At 56.4% G+C, this 13,041-nt stretch overlaps 1 protein-coding gene across 1 annotated transcript in view; it reads left to right on the forward strand.

Annotated features, from left to right (window-relative positions):
• Window positions 1–13,041, forward strand: part of epb41l2 (erythrocyte membrane protein band 4.1 like 2) — a 59,144-nt gene that overhangs the window by 39,391 nt on the left and 6,712 nt on the right. The window contains exons 10-14 of the mRNA XM_084453982.1: window positions 290–387; window positions 3,281–3,453; window positions 5,322–5,425; window positions 9,860–9,919; window positions 11,750–11,908. Coding sequence (XP_084310108.1) covers window positions 290–387; window positions 3,281–3,453; window positions 5,322–5,425; window positions 9,860–9,919; window positions 11,750–11,908 — 594 coding nt within the window. The remainder of the gene's footprint in view (window positions 1–289; window positions 388–3,280; window positions 3,454–5,321; window positions 5,426–9,859; window positions 9,920–11,749; window positions 11,909–13,041) is intronic.

The following is a 13,041-nucleotide window of genomic DNA, read 5'->3' on the forward strand; positions in this document are numbered from 1 at the left end:
CTCCTCTGCTCCTGAATGAAATGAGGGGAAAGAATGTGACATTTGGAGGGAGGGAGGGAGGGAGGGGGAATTTCTAAAATGTTTTGAGAAAATGTCTCTGGGGAGCCGGAGTTACTGTAGGTCGTCACTGTGAAACACGGAGCCGAGGAACATGACGTTGTTACAGCAGTAAACGCCAACACCCATTCATTGTGAGCGTCCAGGGTCACGCGAACGTCGCCCCGAGGTCATGCAGACGCTGTCGTAACGTGTGTTTGTGTATGTAACGTTACGCGGACGTTGTGTCCAGACAGAGCAGTTCGAGAGCACGGTGGGCTTCAAGCTGCCCAACCACCGAGCCGCCAAGAGGGTCTGGAAAGTCTGCGTGGAAAACCACACCTTCTTCAGGTAACCACCACTCCCTCTCTCTCTCTTTCTCTCTCACCACAATACCTCTCCATCTCTCTTCTCCATTCTCGCACTCTTCTCCGTAACCTCGAGGACTGAGCGCAGTGTGTACTATATGGGGGCGGCTGTAGCTCAGTTGGTAGAGCGGGTCGTTCAATGATCGAAGGGTCAGTGGTTCGAATCCCAGCTCCGACTGTCCACATGTCGAAGTGTCCTTGAGCAAGACACCTAACCCCAAATTGCTCCCAATGAGCAGGTTAGCACCTTGCATGGCAGCTACCGCCATTGGTGTGTGAGTGTGTGTGAGAATGGGTGAATGAGAGGCCATTGCAGTCCATTTACCATTTACTATCTCTGTACTATCTGCGTACTGTCGTCAGTGTGTACTATCTCTGTACTATCTGCGTACTGTCGTCAGTGTGTACTACAGTATCTGGAGTGTGTCCTCAGTCGAGTGTGTAATTGGTCAGGCCTCCGAGGGGGCCGGCTTCCGGAGCCTGCCTTCTCTCCAGTGGGCGCAGGGGCATTAGTTCCGGCAGCTTCTTCTCCGAGGCCTGAAGACATCATCCGTTATGGTTCTGAACACACACACACACGAGCGCACGCACACCGTTGCATTCTTTCTCTCCCACACACACAGGGTTAAGAAAACATGTAATATCCTGGAGGAGACCATTCCTCTGTGTTCCTGATACAGTCGCTCAGTTCATCTCCCGACTACAGTACAAACTTTCCCTCCCCCGGATGCCCCCTCTGTCCCCCAGGCCCCCCCTCCCCCTCTGTCCCCCCTCCCCCCCTGTCCCCCCTCCCCTCTGTCCCCCCTCCCCTCTGTCCCCCCTCCCCTCTGTCCCCCCTCACCCCCTGTCCCCCCTCCCCTCTGTCCCCCCTCCCCCCCTGTCCCCCCTCCCCTCTGTCCCCCCTCCCCCCCTGTCCCCCCTCCCCTCTGTCCCCCCTCCCCCCCTGTCCCCCCTCCCCTCTGTCCCCCCCTCCCCTCTGTCCCTCCTCCCATCTGCCCCCCCTCACCCCCTGTCCCCCCTCCCCCCTATCCGCCCTCCCCCCCTGTCCCCCCTCCCCTCTGTCCCCCCTCCCCCCCTGTCCCCCCTCCCCTCTGTCCCCCCTCACCCCCTGTCCCCCCTCCCCTCTGTCCCCCCTCCCCCCTGTCCCCCCTCCCCTCTGTCCCCCCTCCTCTCCCCTCTGATCTGATGTCATGTTATTGTTCGTAATGACACTCCCAGAAGTCTGAACCGAACAACGGCCCAACAACGCCTCCGTGTTAAATAGATCCCACCTGGTGCTGTGTGTGTGCGAGAGTAACCGTTTGTGTGCGCGTGTGTGTGTGGGTGTGAGTAACCCTGTGTGTACGTGTGTGTGTGCGTGCGTTTGTGTGCGACACCCAGTCCAAATAGAAACCAGACCTGGCCCGGCGATCCTCGACGGTCTAATCTAGCCTGTTGTTGTTGGCAACCAAGACGAGAGACGCGGCCCCTACACGTGCGAGGCACATCACCTCACCGGCCCCGCCCGGCCAATCACTGCCAAGCATCCTGTATTGCCCACCCCCTCTCTTCTCATGTTTTGGTCTGCTTCAGTACTAATAGCTTTTAATCATGGCTGGCTGTTGGTATGGTCTTTAGTAGGGGAGGGTGGGGGGGTTGATCAAATCTGTTTGGGCTGGACTGTAGCGCTGGCATGATGTCACTCGCACCCCTCTGGGCGGGGCTGGGACCAAGCGGGTTTAGGAAGGAGGAGGGGGGGTGTAATTGAGGTCATGATTATGATGAGATCCGCAGACGGCATCGGAAACCTGGGGGGGGTCGATATTCTCCGATGCGGCAGCTGGTTCCGGCGGGTCAACCGGCCCCCGGTCACCGAAACGGACAGCGCCGGCTGACCGCTCTGGACGGCTCGATTGGTTCAGACCTGCTGCACCTCCCTCCTCTGGTCCTCCCCCCCCCCACCCTCCTCCTCCTCGCTCCCTTCTCCTAACCGCCCCATAACCCCAGACTAGGAGTGGACCCCCTCTGAGAGGAAATCCGATACCACTGGAGAGACCAGCAGACATCTGGACCGAGCCCCTCCCCTAACCCTCTCTCTCTGCCTCACTTTTCTCTCACTCTCGTGTGTGTGTGTGTGTGTGTGTGTGTGTGTGTGTGTGTGTGTGTGTGTGTGTGTGTGTGTGTGTGTGTGTGTGTGTGTGTGTGTGATTAAGGATAGGGGCTTGCTGTCCCCCCACCTTTTTTGTCTGATGATAGTATCTCCTCCGCAACAGCTGATAGAGAGAGGAGGGGAGAGAGGGAGGAGAGAAGGGAGAGAGAGATAGATGGGCGAGGAAGAGATGGAGAGAGAGGAAGAGATGGAGAGCGAGGAAGAGATGGAGAGAGAGAGATACGGAAGGAGAGAGAGGGAGAGATGGAGGAGGGAGGGATAAAGAGAGAGGAGGAAGAGAGGGATAGACAGAGTGAGGAGGGAGAGATGGAGGGAGGTGAGGGAGAGAGATGCAGGAGGGAGTGATGGAGAGAAAGGAGAGAGAGAAAGGAGAGAGAGGAGGGAGAGAGAGAAGGGACAGACAGCGTTAGGAGAGTGCTTAAGTGTTGAAAAGGTTTCTCAGGTCAGGCTAACAGAGATGGTACAACTGATATGATTTTACCGAGCGGGAACACACATGCACGGGCATACGCATACATACACACACACACACACACACACACACACACACTCACTCATCAGACAGGCTTCAACAGATCCCCTCATTCACCCCTTAGGAATCATTATTTCTGGGAACATTCTGCTATTCCTCAGCTCACTGGGGACACAAAATGTGTGAAGTGTGTGTGTGTACGCGTGCGTGCGTGTGTGCGTGTGTGTATATCTAACAATCCCTCCCCCCTCCCAGGCTGATGACTCCAGAGCAGCCCCCCAAGGCCAAGTTCCTGACCCTGGGTTCGAAGTTCCGCTACAGCGGGCGGACCCAGGCCCAGACCCGCCAGGCCAGCGCCCTCATAGACCGCCCAGCGCCCCACTTCCAACGCACCTCCAGCAAACGCATCTCTCGCAGCCTGGACGGAGGTAGGACACACACACACACACACACACACATTTCTCTCTTCCCCACCCTCTCACGATACACACCAACGGTAGCCCACAAATACTTGTTAGTATTTGAATACTTCACCATCCATAGCCTTGAACCACACGATAACCTGAGGGAGTCAATGCATAGATATGTGTGTGTACACACACACACACACTCATATACACACACACACACACACACACACACACACACACAGCTGTTGGTCTAGCTAGTCCTTTTGTCTCTCTGAGAGAGCTGTTCTCCCAGCTCAGACAGGGAGAGAGTAACAAGTTTTAATTTGGGATCAAAGGAAAACCATTACTGTCAGCAGAGAGCCGTGTGTGTGTGTGTGTGTGTGTGTGTGTGTGTGCGCGCGCGTGTGTGTGTGTGTGTGTGTGTGTGTGTGTCATGCCTGTACATGCACAGTGGCTTCCTGCCAATCAACCAGCCTGTCTACAGCAGGACTGACACACCAGCACCCACCAGTCTCTCTAGCCAGTCTAAAGTCTGTCTCTCTGCAGACAGACAGGCAGGCAGACAGACAGACAGACAGACAGACAGACAGACAGACAGGCAGGCAACTAATCAGCCATCATAGATAATGGGTTTCCAAGCTGATTCCCAAACATGATTCATGAATGATTGACAAGAGAGAGAGAGAGACGTGGAGAGAGAGACGTGGAGAGAGGAGAGCAGAGTCTGGGTCTGTTCAGTGTCCCAGGGAGAGAGCAGGGACAGCACACCTCTTTATGTGACAAGAGACACGTACAGGAAATAGCTGCTGCATCTGTTTCCTGTCTGGGGGAGGGCTGGGGACTCAGCTAGGACAGACCAGACCAGGTCCGGGACTAGACTGAGCTAGAGGTAGTCAGCTAGGACAGACCAGACCAGGTCCGGGACTAGACTGAGCTAGAGGTAGTCAGCTAGGACAGACCAGACCAGACCAGGTCCGGGACTAGACTCCGCTAGGGTTAGTCAGCTAGGACAGACCAGACCAGGTCCGGGACTAGACTGAGCTAGAGGTAGTCAGCTAGGACAGACCAGACCAGGTCCGGGACTAGACTCCGCTAGGGTGAAGTCAGCTCAGACAGACAGTTGACCAGACAAGGAATACAGGGGGACTGTCCCCAACCAGAGCACCTGGGGTCTAGGAGGATGTAGCCAGTGGGACTGTCCCCAACCAGAGCACCTGTGGTCTAGGAGGATGTAGCCAGGGGGACTGTCCCCAACCAGAGCACCTGTGGTCTAGGAGGATGTAGCCAGACTCCACTACAGCGACACAGACCTTCGAGGAACATTCTGTCAATACTTCACTATTGATTAATATGAAGACTGCAGAGTGATGCCAGCCTGGCTCCTAGACTCCCCACAAACTCACACACCTCCCGGTAGCAGATCAAATCAGTGTGTGTGTGTGTGTGTGTGTGTGGGAGGGGGTGGGGGGAGGGGTAGTGTAGTTTAAGCCTGTAATGACGATATCAGGTTCCCATTCTCACCCTATCATCCAATCACAGCTAAGCCTCAGGAATCCATGACCAACATGGCTTGGTGTGTGGCCGCGCTGCTGGGAACACGCACACACACACACACACACACACGCTAAGATATTTATCTATATTCCAAACCTGGTCAGACCAAGCACACATGTAATGTTTGCTGTACAGTAATGTCTCATGTCCTGTGTGTTGATAGCGGTTAATTCCCAGACTTCTGGTGTTAGACTGCCACCTGCTGGACAGTCAGTGGTACAATTAGCAATGACTGCGATGGTAACTAAGGATCAGTGGAGCTGACACTTGTGGTGTGTGCGTGTGCGTGTGTGTGTGCGTGTGTTTGTGCGTCCGTGCGCCTGCGTCTCCAGCTCCGGTGATCAACGTGACGGACGCCGACTCGGCCCCTCCCCTCTCCTCCGCCCCCGGGGAGAACGGCCACGACTCCGCCCTGGAACTCAACTCCGACTCCAAGGTGAGAGAGGGAGCGCTAACCACACACACACACACACACACACTCTCCTCCCCTCTCTAGGAAGACCAGACCAGGCCGCTGCTGCTGCTACTTCGCGGACAGAACACACACGTGCATCGATCTACACGTTTTTTTTTTTAACGCTACCGAAACAGGTTCCAGCTGCGGAAGATGAGCGGTGTACGTGTGTAGCTGTGCGTCGCTCCCCAGCCCGCCTGTCTGGGGAAGTGACCCGATGGCGCTAGCGGCCGCGTAGCTTCTTTCCAGCCTCATTGATGTCCTGTGTTATGGAGAATCTGGCGTGTTTTCTTAGGAAAAAAGACACTTTCGTTTAGGTGTGCGTGTGTGTGCGTGTGCGCGTGTGCGTGTGTGTGTGTGTGTCAGAGTTGAGCAGAGCCAGACAGACCGTTTAAAGGGTCGTTCCTGATGTCCAGTTGCAGGCCCGCTGGCTTCCTGGTCAGGGGTCCGGTTCTCACCTGCAGACGAGTACTGGCCACCGGTCAGAGAAGGTCCAGTCTCTGGGTTCGCTCAGCGAGGTTCTGATCCCGCAAAGCTCCTGTTCCAATAAGAGTTTAGGTCTCGTCTCAATCCCTCTCTCTTTCTCCTGCTCTCTCTCTCTCCTGGTCTCTCTCAATCTCTCTCTCTCTTTCTCTCTGCATGTCTACTGGTAATGTCACTCTCTCTGCTGGTGCACTGCACTGTAGTTATCTCTCTGTACCCCCTTCCTCCCTCCTCCCCCCACCCACACTGTGCCCCACCCATCCCTGGGTGACCTCTGACCCCCCCCCACTATGCTGACTTCCTGGCCTTGTTGTTGCGTCTCACTGACTAATGCTGTCGTTTCTCTCTCCCTCCCTCCTCTCTCTCTTTTCTGCACACACCTCTACTTATGATTTCTCACACACATCTGTTCCTCCACTCCCGTCACCCTCCCTCCCTCTCCCCGCACGCTGCGCCTCCTCCTCCTCCTGGCGTTCTCGCCCCACGCAGTCCATCTTCATGTTCCCCCTCTCCTTCTCCTCCTCCTCCCTCTCCTCGCTCCCCCCCGCCCTCGACACCATCTCCGAGCTCGACATCCTGTCGGACATCTCCGAGGACGAGGGCGCCCCCCCCTGGCCCCGCCCCCCAAGCCCCGACCACCTGGGCGGCGCCAGCCCCTCCCCTCTCCGCCGGCCGCACCCCCCGGATGGCCCGGTGGCGGAGCAGCCCCTCCCCCCGCCTTTAGAGGCTCCTCCCCTTCCTGTGAGCCCGGCCTCCCAGGCCTGCGTCTCAGAGCCGGAGGCAGAGCCTGTCGATCAGGCTTCGTGGGTGCGGGGCTTCTCCCTGGGCGGTGTGGTTAAAGGCGCGGGTTGGCTCCGCCTCCCCGCGGCATTGCAGTTCCGCCTCCCCGGCTCCTCCCCCTCTCTGCTCCCCCGCCGCCTCCTCCTCCTCCTATTGGCCGTCCTGCTGTCCGCCAGCCAGTCACCCACCCTGGCCCTGCTCCTGGCCCCGCCCCTTGTGCTCGCGCTCTGCTACCTGGAGGCCAAAACGGCGTCCAAGCGGCGGAGGGCGTGCGGCACGGAGGAGGAGTCGCGAGCCGATAGGTCGAGCCCCTGCCGCGACGCCACGGCGTCCACGCCCCCTCCATCACCCCTACGCCACTGCCCTCCCAAACACACTCCAACACACCGCCACCCTCACACACACTCTCCAATACACCGCTATCCACTCACACTCTCTCCAATACACCGCTATCCACTCACACACTCTCCAATACACCACTATCCACTCACACACTCTCCAATACACCACTATCCACTCACACACTCTCCAATACACCACTATCCACTCACACACTCTCCAATACACCACTATCCACTCACACACTCTCCAATACACCATTATCCACACACACTGACAGCCCTGCAACAGGATCTGTGTGATCCTGCAGCCTGAAGTGTCACCCCAAATCCCCCCCCTCCCTCCCCCGCGCCTCCCTCTGCTCCCCCACCTCGGACCCCTCCACACCCCCCGCCCGCTCGTCTGTGTGCGTGCCGTGCACTTCCTGCTATGCTCCGCCCCCCGCCTTCTCTCTCCGCCCCCGCGGGGGTCTTGTTTCAGTATGGCCAGACTTAGTATCGCTCTCTCTCCCATGCTCTCTCTCCCGGAGCTGGCTGCTCTCTCTCTCTCCCAGAGCTGTCTGCTCTCTCTCTCCCAGAGCTGTCTGCTCTCTCTCCCAGAGCTGTCTGCTCTCTCTCTCCCAGAGCTGTCTGCTCTCTCTCTCCCAGAGCTGTCTGCTCTCTCTCTCTCCCAGAGCTGCCTGCTCTCTCTCTCCCAGAGCTGTCTGCTCTCTCTCTCCCAGAGCTGTCTGCTCTCTCTCTCCCAGAGCTGTCTGCTTTCTCTCTCTCCCAGAGCTGTCTGCTCTCTCTCCCAGAGCTGTCTGCTCTCTCTCTCTCCCAGAGCTTTCTGCTCTCTCTCCCCCAGAGCTGCCTGCTCTCTCTCTCCCAGAGCTGCCTGCTCTCTCTCTCCCAGAGCTGTCTGCTCTCTCTCCCAGAGCTGTCTGCTCTCTCTCTCCCAGAGCTGTCTGCTCTCTCTCTCCCAGAGCTGTCTGCTCTCTCTCTCCCCCAGAGCTTTCTGCTCTCTCTCTCCCAGAGCTGTCTGCTCTCTCTCCCAGAGCTGTCTGCTCTCTCTCCCAGAGCTTTCTGCTCTCTCTCCCAGAGCTGTCTGCTCTCTCTCTCTCTCCAAGAGCTTTCTGCTCTCTCTCTCTCTCCCAGAGCTTTCTGCTCTCTCTCCCAGAGCTGTCTGCTCTCTCTCTCTCTCCCAGAGCTGTCTGCTCTCTCTCTCTCTCCAAGAGCTTTCTGCTCTCTCTCTCTCTCCCAGAGCTTTCTGCTCTCTCTCCCAGAGCTGTCTGCTCTCTCTCTCCCAGAGCTTTCTGCTCTCTCTCTCCCAGAGCTTTCTGCTCTCTCTCCCAGAGCTGTCTGCTCTCTCTCTCTCTCCCAGAGCTGTCTGCTCTCTCTCCTCTAGTGTTCTGACTGGTCATATGATGAGGAGCACACCTGCTTGCTGTTGTATGTTAATAGTGATGAAGTTATTATATTATTATAATGAAGTAGTATCTCCTCTGACTCCAGAAGTTTAACCGCATATGTAGTAGCCCAGTAATATAGATAATTTATGCTATTAGCTCTCTGATAAGTTTATAAACAGTGTTGCAGTCCCACCCTCCCAATTCCACTCACTACCTCCCCCTACTGGTAGAACAGAGGGGCAGCGGTTGACACTTGTTACAGGCCACAGTAGTATCCACCAATGAGATCAGCCTACGCAGACAAGTCCCGCCCCCCTAACGTCCTGAGACCAGCATGCACTTTGCCATGTCCCGCCATTCATCGCGCCACCACGGGTCCGAGGCCGACGACGCTACCTCGGTCACATGACACATTTCCCATCATCCATTTCACCTTTTCTTTCTCCCCGCCCACCATCCCCATGACAACGACCACGCAGGTAGAGGAGGCGGAGCCCGGGGCCGCGGCCACACCCACAGGGAACAGCGAGGTCTGTGAGGGCGACACCCCCCCCCCCTTTTTACCGTCAATCTAGTTTGCGGCCATACAGCCGCCAGGGTAGGCAGGTACCCGACTAACGTCTCTCTCTCCCGCACGCGCTCAGAAGACAGGACAGGCCAACTTCGCCGAGTTCCAGGTTGATTAAAACTCATTAACCGGACGAATGTTTTGATTGGTGTATTGGTCTGTCAATCATCCCGGCTTGTTTATAATTTCCCACCCCGGCTGCTTTCCGATGGGTCATCTTGGTTTCAGTTCGGCTGCTCGGCTGCGCCGGTGTCACCGTCGCGTTGTGGAGCCACTGTTTTGTTGCGTGACATGTTTTTATTGCATTGGTGTGTGGTTGTGTGTGTGTTTGTCGTCATGGGAAAATGGGTACCGAGCACTGCTGTCCTGTCCAATCACGCATCACCTGGAACATCACATTACCTTTCCAGGATATCCCCGCTCGAGTGCAACTCCCGAACTAGCATCACATACGGTCCACCATTGATGATGTGATTTGTCTGCACCCTACCCAGGCAGGGCCCAGTGGCTCTGTAGCAGATTCAAACAAACCCAACTTTATTATACCTTCATTTATCCAGGGGGGAAAACCCCTTTGAAAGTCTCATTTGCGATGGTACCCTGCTTACAAAGTATCCCCCCCCCCCCCCCCCCCCCTCAAAAAAAGAAGGTATTATTGACGCAGCAGTGCTGGTACCCATCATCCTGCACGACCTCAGTCCCTCCGCACCCACGTCACGTGACCGCGGTCAGGTCACCGCGCGGGGCTGACACCTCTGACCCCCCCCGGCCCGGCGGTGAACTCTGACCCCCGCTGGGGCGGTGGAGCGCCACTGCTGTCCCTCCTCCTCACCTCTGCCTCCCTCCCTCTGATCCACAGAAGCAGCTGAGGGTGCAGGGGGAGAATATATATGTCAGACATAGCAATTTAATGTTGGAGGTTGGTACCGCACTCTGTCTGCCCCGGCCCCCGCTACCCGCCAACCAAAACTCCCAGCCTGCACCTCTCTCTCGCTCTCTCTCTGCTAGACTGGCGTACTCTCACACTCTCAGCCTCCGTGGGTGTCCACGCCTTTCTGCGTGTGTGAGTGTGTGAGTGTGTGCGTGTGTCCGTGTGTGTGTGTGTGTGTGTTTGGCGTGGACACTTTGCATTATCTGCATGTTGAGTGGGGTTTGCGATTTGTTTGTGGGTGGGGTAGGGTGGGGTGGGTGCATGTGTGTGTGCGGGGGGGGGTCAGAGGGAGAGTCTTGTCTTCCTCACAGTCTCATTCCCCCCCTGCAGTGTCACATTGATTGTATGGATCAGCGGATTGGTTCCCCGGTGGTTGATTGATCCCTGCGGCGTGTCTAACCAGACTAATCCGGTTTCCCCCCCCCGTCAGCGTTGCAAGGGGGGGGGGGGGCGTCTCTGCTCTGGGTGGCTTGGAGCCGTCTCTCCCGTGTTCCTCCTGTGACTGCGAGCGTGTGTGTGTGTGTGGTCCGACATTAACACCCTAAACCCAACGCGCCCGTTTGCGTCCTCTCGTCTCCCAGAAGGCTGTGCAAATGACACTGAGGACCCCTGGACAGACCCCCCCCCGACACACACACACACACCTTATATAGACGGTAGCTTCTTACCCTGGCACGCCACACACCCCTAGAGAAACACCTGGGGCCTCTGTGCTCCAAAAGTGTCGATTCGGACCCACAGTCAGCAGAATCTCCTGGTGCCAATGTTAAGCGTGCAGACGCACAACTCCAGCCAATCATACGGTCAGACCGAGGAGGTCCGATAGATCAGACAGCCAATCATACGGTCAGACTGAAGAGGTCCGATAGATCAGACAGCCAATCATACGGTCAGACCGAGGAGGTCTGGATTTCGTTTTAACCCCCTCACAGAGACTGGCAGGCACAGGAAGTTTTTTAGACGAGAATGTAGTTATTTTTCTATGTCCCTCCAGATCCTGAGATTCTATCCAGGCCAGATATTCTCAAGGGGAATGGGCTGTTCTTCTTCTCTGAAGGGGTCAGAAGCAGGCTAGCTACCCCCACATTATAGCCTGAGGGGTCAGAAGCATGCTAGCTACCCCCACACTATGGCCTGAGGGGTCAGAAGCATGCTAGCTACCCTCCACACTACGACCTTATAAGGCCAGCTGGAAGCTTGGCCTTGAATGAGTGTATTTCAAGCCTGTATCGGCCCACGCACTCAAAACAGACTCGCCAGGTCTATCCCCAGGGTTCCTCACTGTCCCTTCCACAAGATGATGTCCTACTGAACTACATACTGGGGGCTACGCCAAGCCTCACTGACGCCACGCACACACACACACACACACACACACACACACACACACACAACAGACACAGAACCAGGGTTGCAAAAATCTGGGAATACTTGGAAACTTCCCATGGGAATTAACTGGAAATTGGGGGAATTAATGGGAATTAACGAGAATAAACAGGAAAACAGAATTTATTCCCATGAATTCCCATAAATATCCAGTTTATTCCCATAAATGTCTCACTAATTCCCAAATTTTGGGAGGTTTGTGAATATTCCCAGAATTTTTGCAACCCCCCACAGAACACCTCTACTCTCCCAGAGCTCAGTGAGGCGTGGCAGCCATGATGTGTCTCTCCTGGTTGACAGACTAATGTACTGTTGATGTTCCCCCGTGTCTCCCCCCCCCCCCCTCCCTCCTCTCCCCTCCCCTCCCCTCCTCCCCGTCCTGTCCTGTGGCGTGTGTCCCCTCTTCCCGGGGGGGGGGGGGGGCGGGTTCAGGACCTGGATAAGACTCAGGAAGAGGTGTTGAAACACCAGGCTAGCATTAGCGAGTTAAAGCGCAGTTTCATGGAGGCCACGCCCGAGCCGCAGCCCAGCCAATGGGAGAAGCGCCTCACGGCCAGCCCGGCCACCAGCCTGAGGCTGCAGGGACCCGGGGTACGTCTGTCTGTCTGTCTGTCTGTCCGCCCGTCAGTGCGGCGAGCACGCCAGCACGCCCGCCCGTTCACTCCCCACCACTCTGGACCGTACGCGCTCTCTGACACTGTACGCCCTCTTCACCTGCCTGCATGTCTCTCTCTCTCTCTCTCTCTCTCTCTCTCTCTCTCTGTCCAGGCTTCTCCTCCTGCTCTCTCTCTCTCTACTCCTGCTCTCTGTCCAGGCCTCTTCTCCTCTTGCTCTCTCTGTCCAGGTCTCTCCTCTCCTGCTCTCTCTCTGTCTAAGTCTATCTCTCCTACTGCTCTCACTCTCTCTCTCCCTCTCTCTCTCTCTCCCTCTCTTACCATCTCTCTGTCTCTCTCTCTCTCTCTCTCTCTCCTCACTACTCTCTAAGAACAACACTTAAATGGGGTACCCCATCTATCTGTCCCTTTGTCTGCCTGTCAGTCAGACTGTCTGTTCTGTGTAGATTTAGGAAGTATACCTACCCACAATCCCAACTGTCACACAAGCTTCTCTGCTTGTGCTATTCTTTTGCTGTTAGCCAATGACTGAGCTCTCTTCTGAACTGTCAGCCAATGACTGCACTCTTCTTTTAACGGATCGGCGAACAGCTGAGCCTCTCTCCTCTCTGTGGCTGTACGATTGGCTGCTCTCTCTCTGCTCCCGGCTCACACGCGCCACCGTGGCCTACATCTCCTTCTGACAGTGTAGAGAGATGGGCCAATGGCGTGTCACGCTCCGTGTGAAGTCCCGCCCCCCTGCTCTTGCCTGTCACAAGCACGCTCTCACAGGAACTAGGGTGTTTATGCACATACCTGCGTTTCTCCACCCCGGCCCAGAACGGCGCCTATGCTTACCTCACTTCCTGCCGCGCGCCACTGTAACTGCTCCTCCTCTTTTCAGCTGGACACGCCGCACTTTCCGTTCCGCTTTGTGAGTTCTGCTAGCTGCGTCTCCTCTGGGTCAAGAGCCTGTCGTGTTGCAGGTCCTTGTCGTGGTGTTGGTTTATGATGTGTGCCGTGTCAGTAGCGTTGCTCCGGTCACTTCGACCTGAACAGCACAGGCACACACACAATCATCCACACGGTAGTGTGTGTGTGTGTGTGTTTGTGTGTGTGTCCCCTCACTTC

The sequence above is a fragment of the Borostomias antarcticus genome (assembly GCF_949987555.1).
Source record: "Borostomias antarcticus genome assembly, chromosome: 19".
NCBI lineage: Eukaryota > Metazoa > Chordata > Actinopteri > Stomiiformes > Stomiidae > Borostomias > Borostomias antarcticus.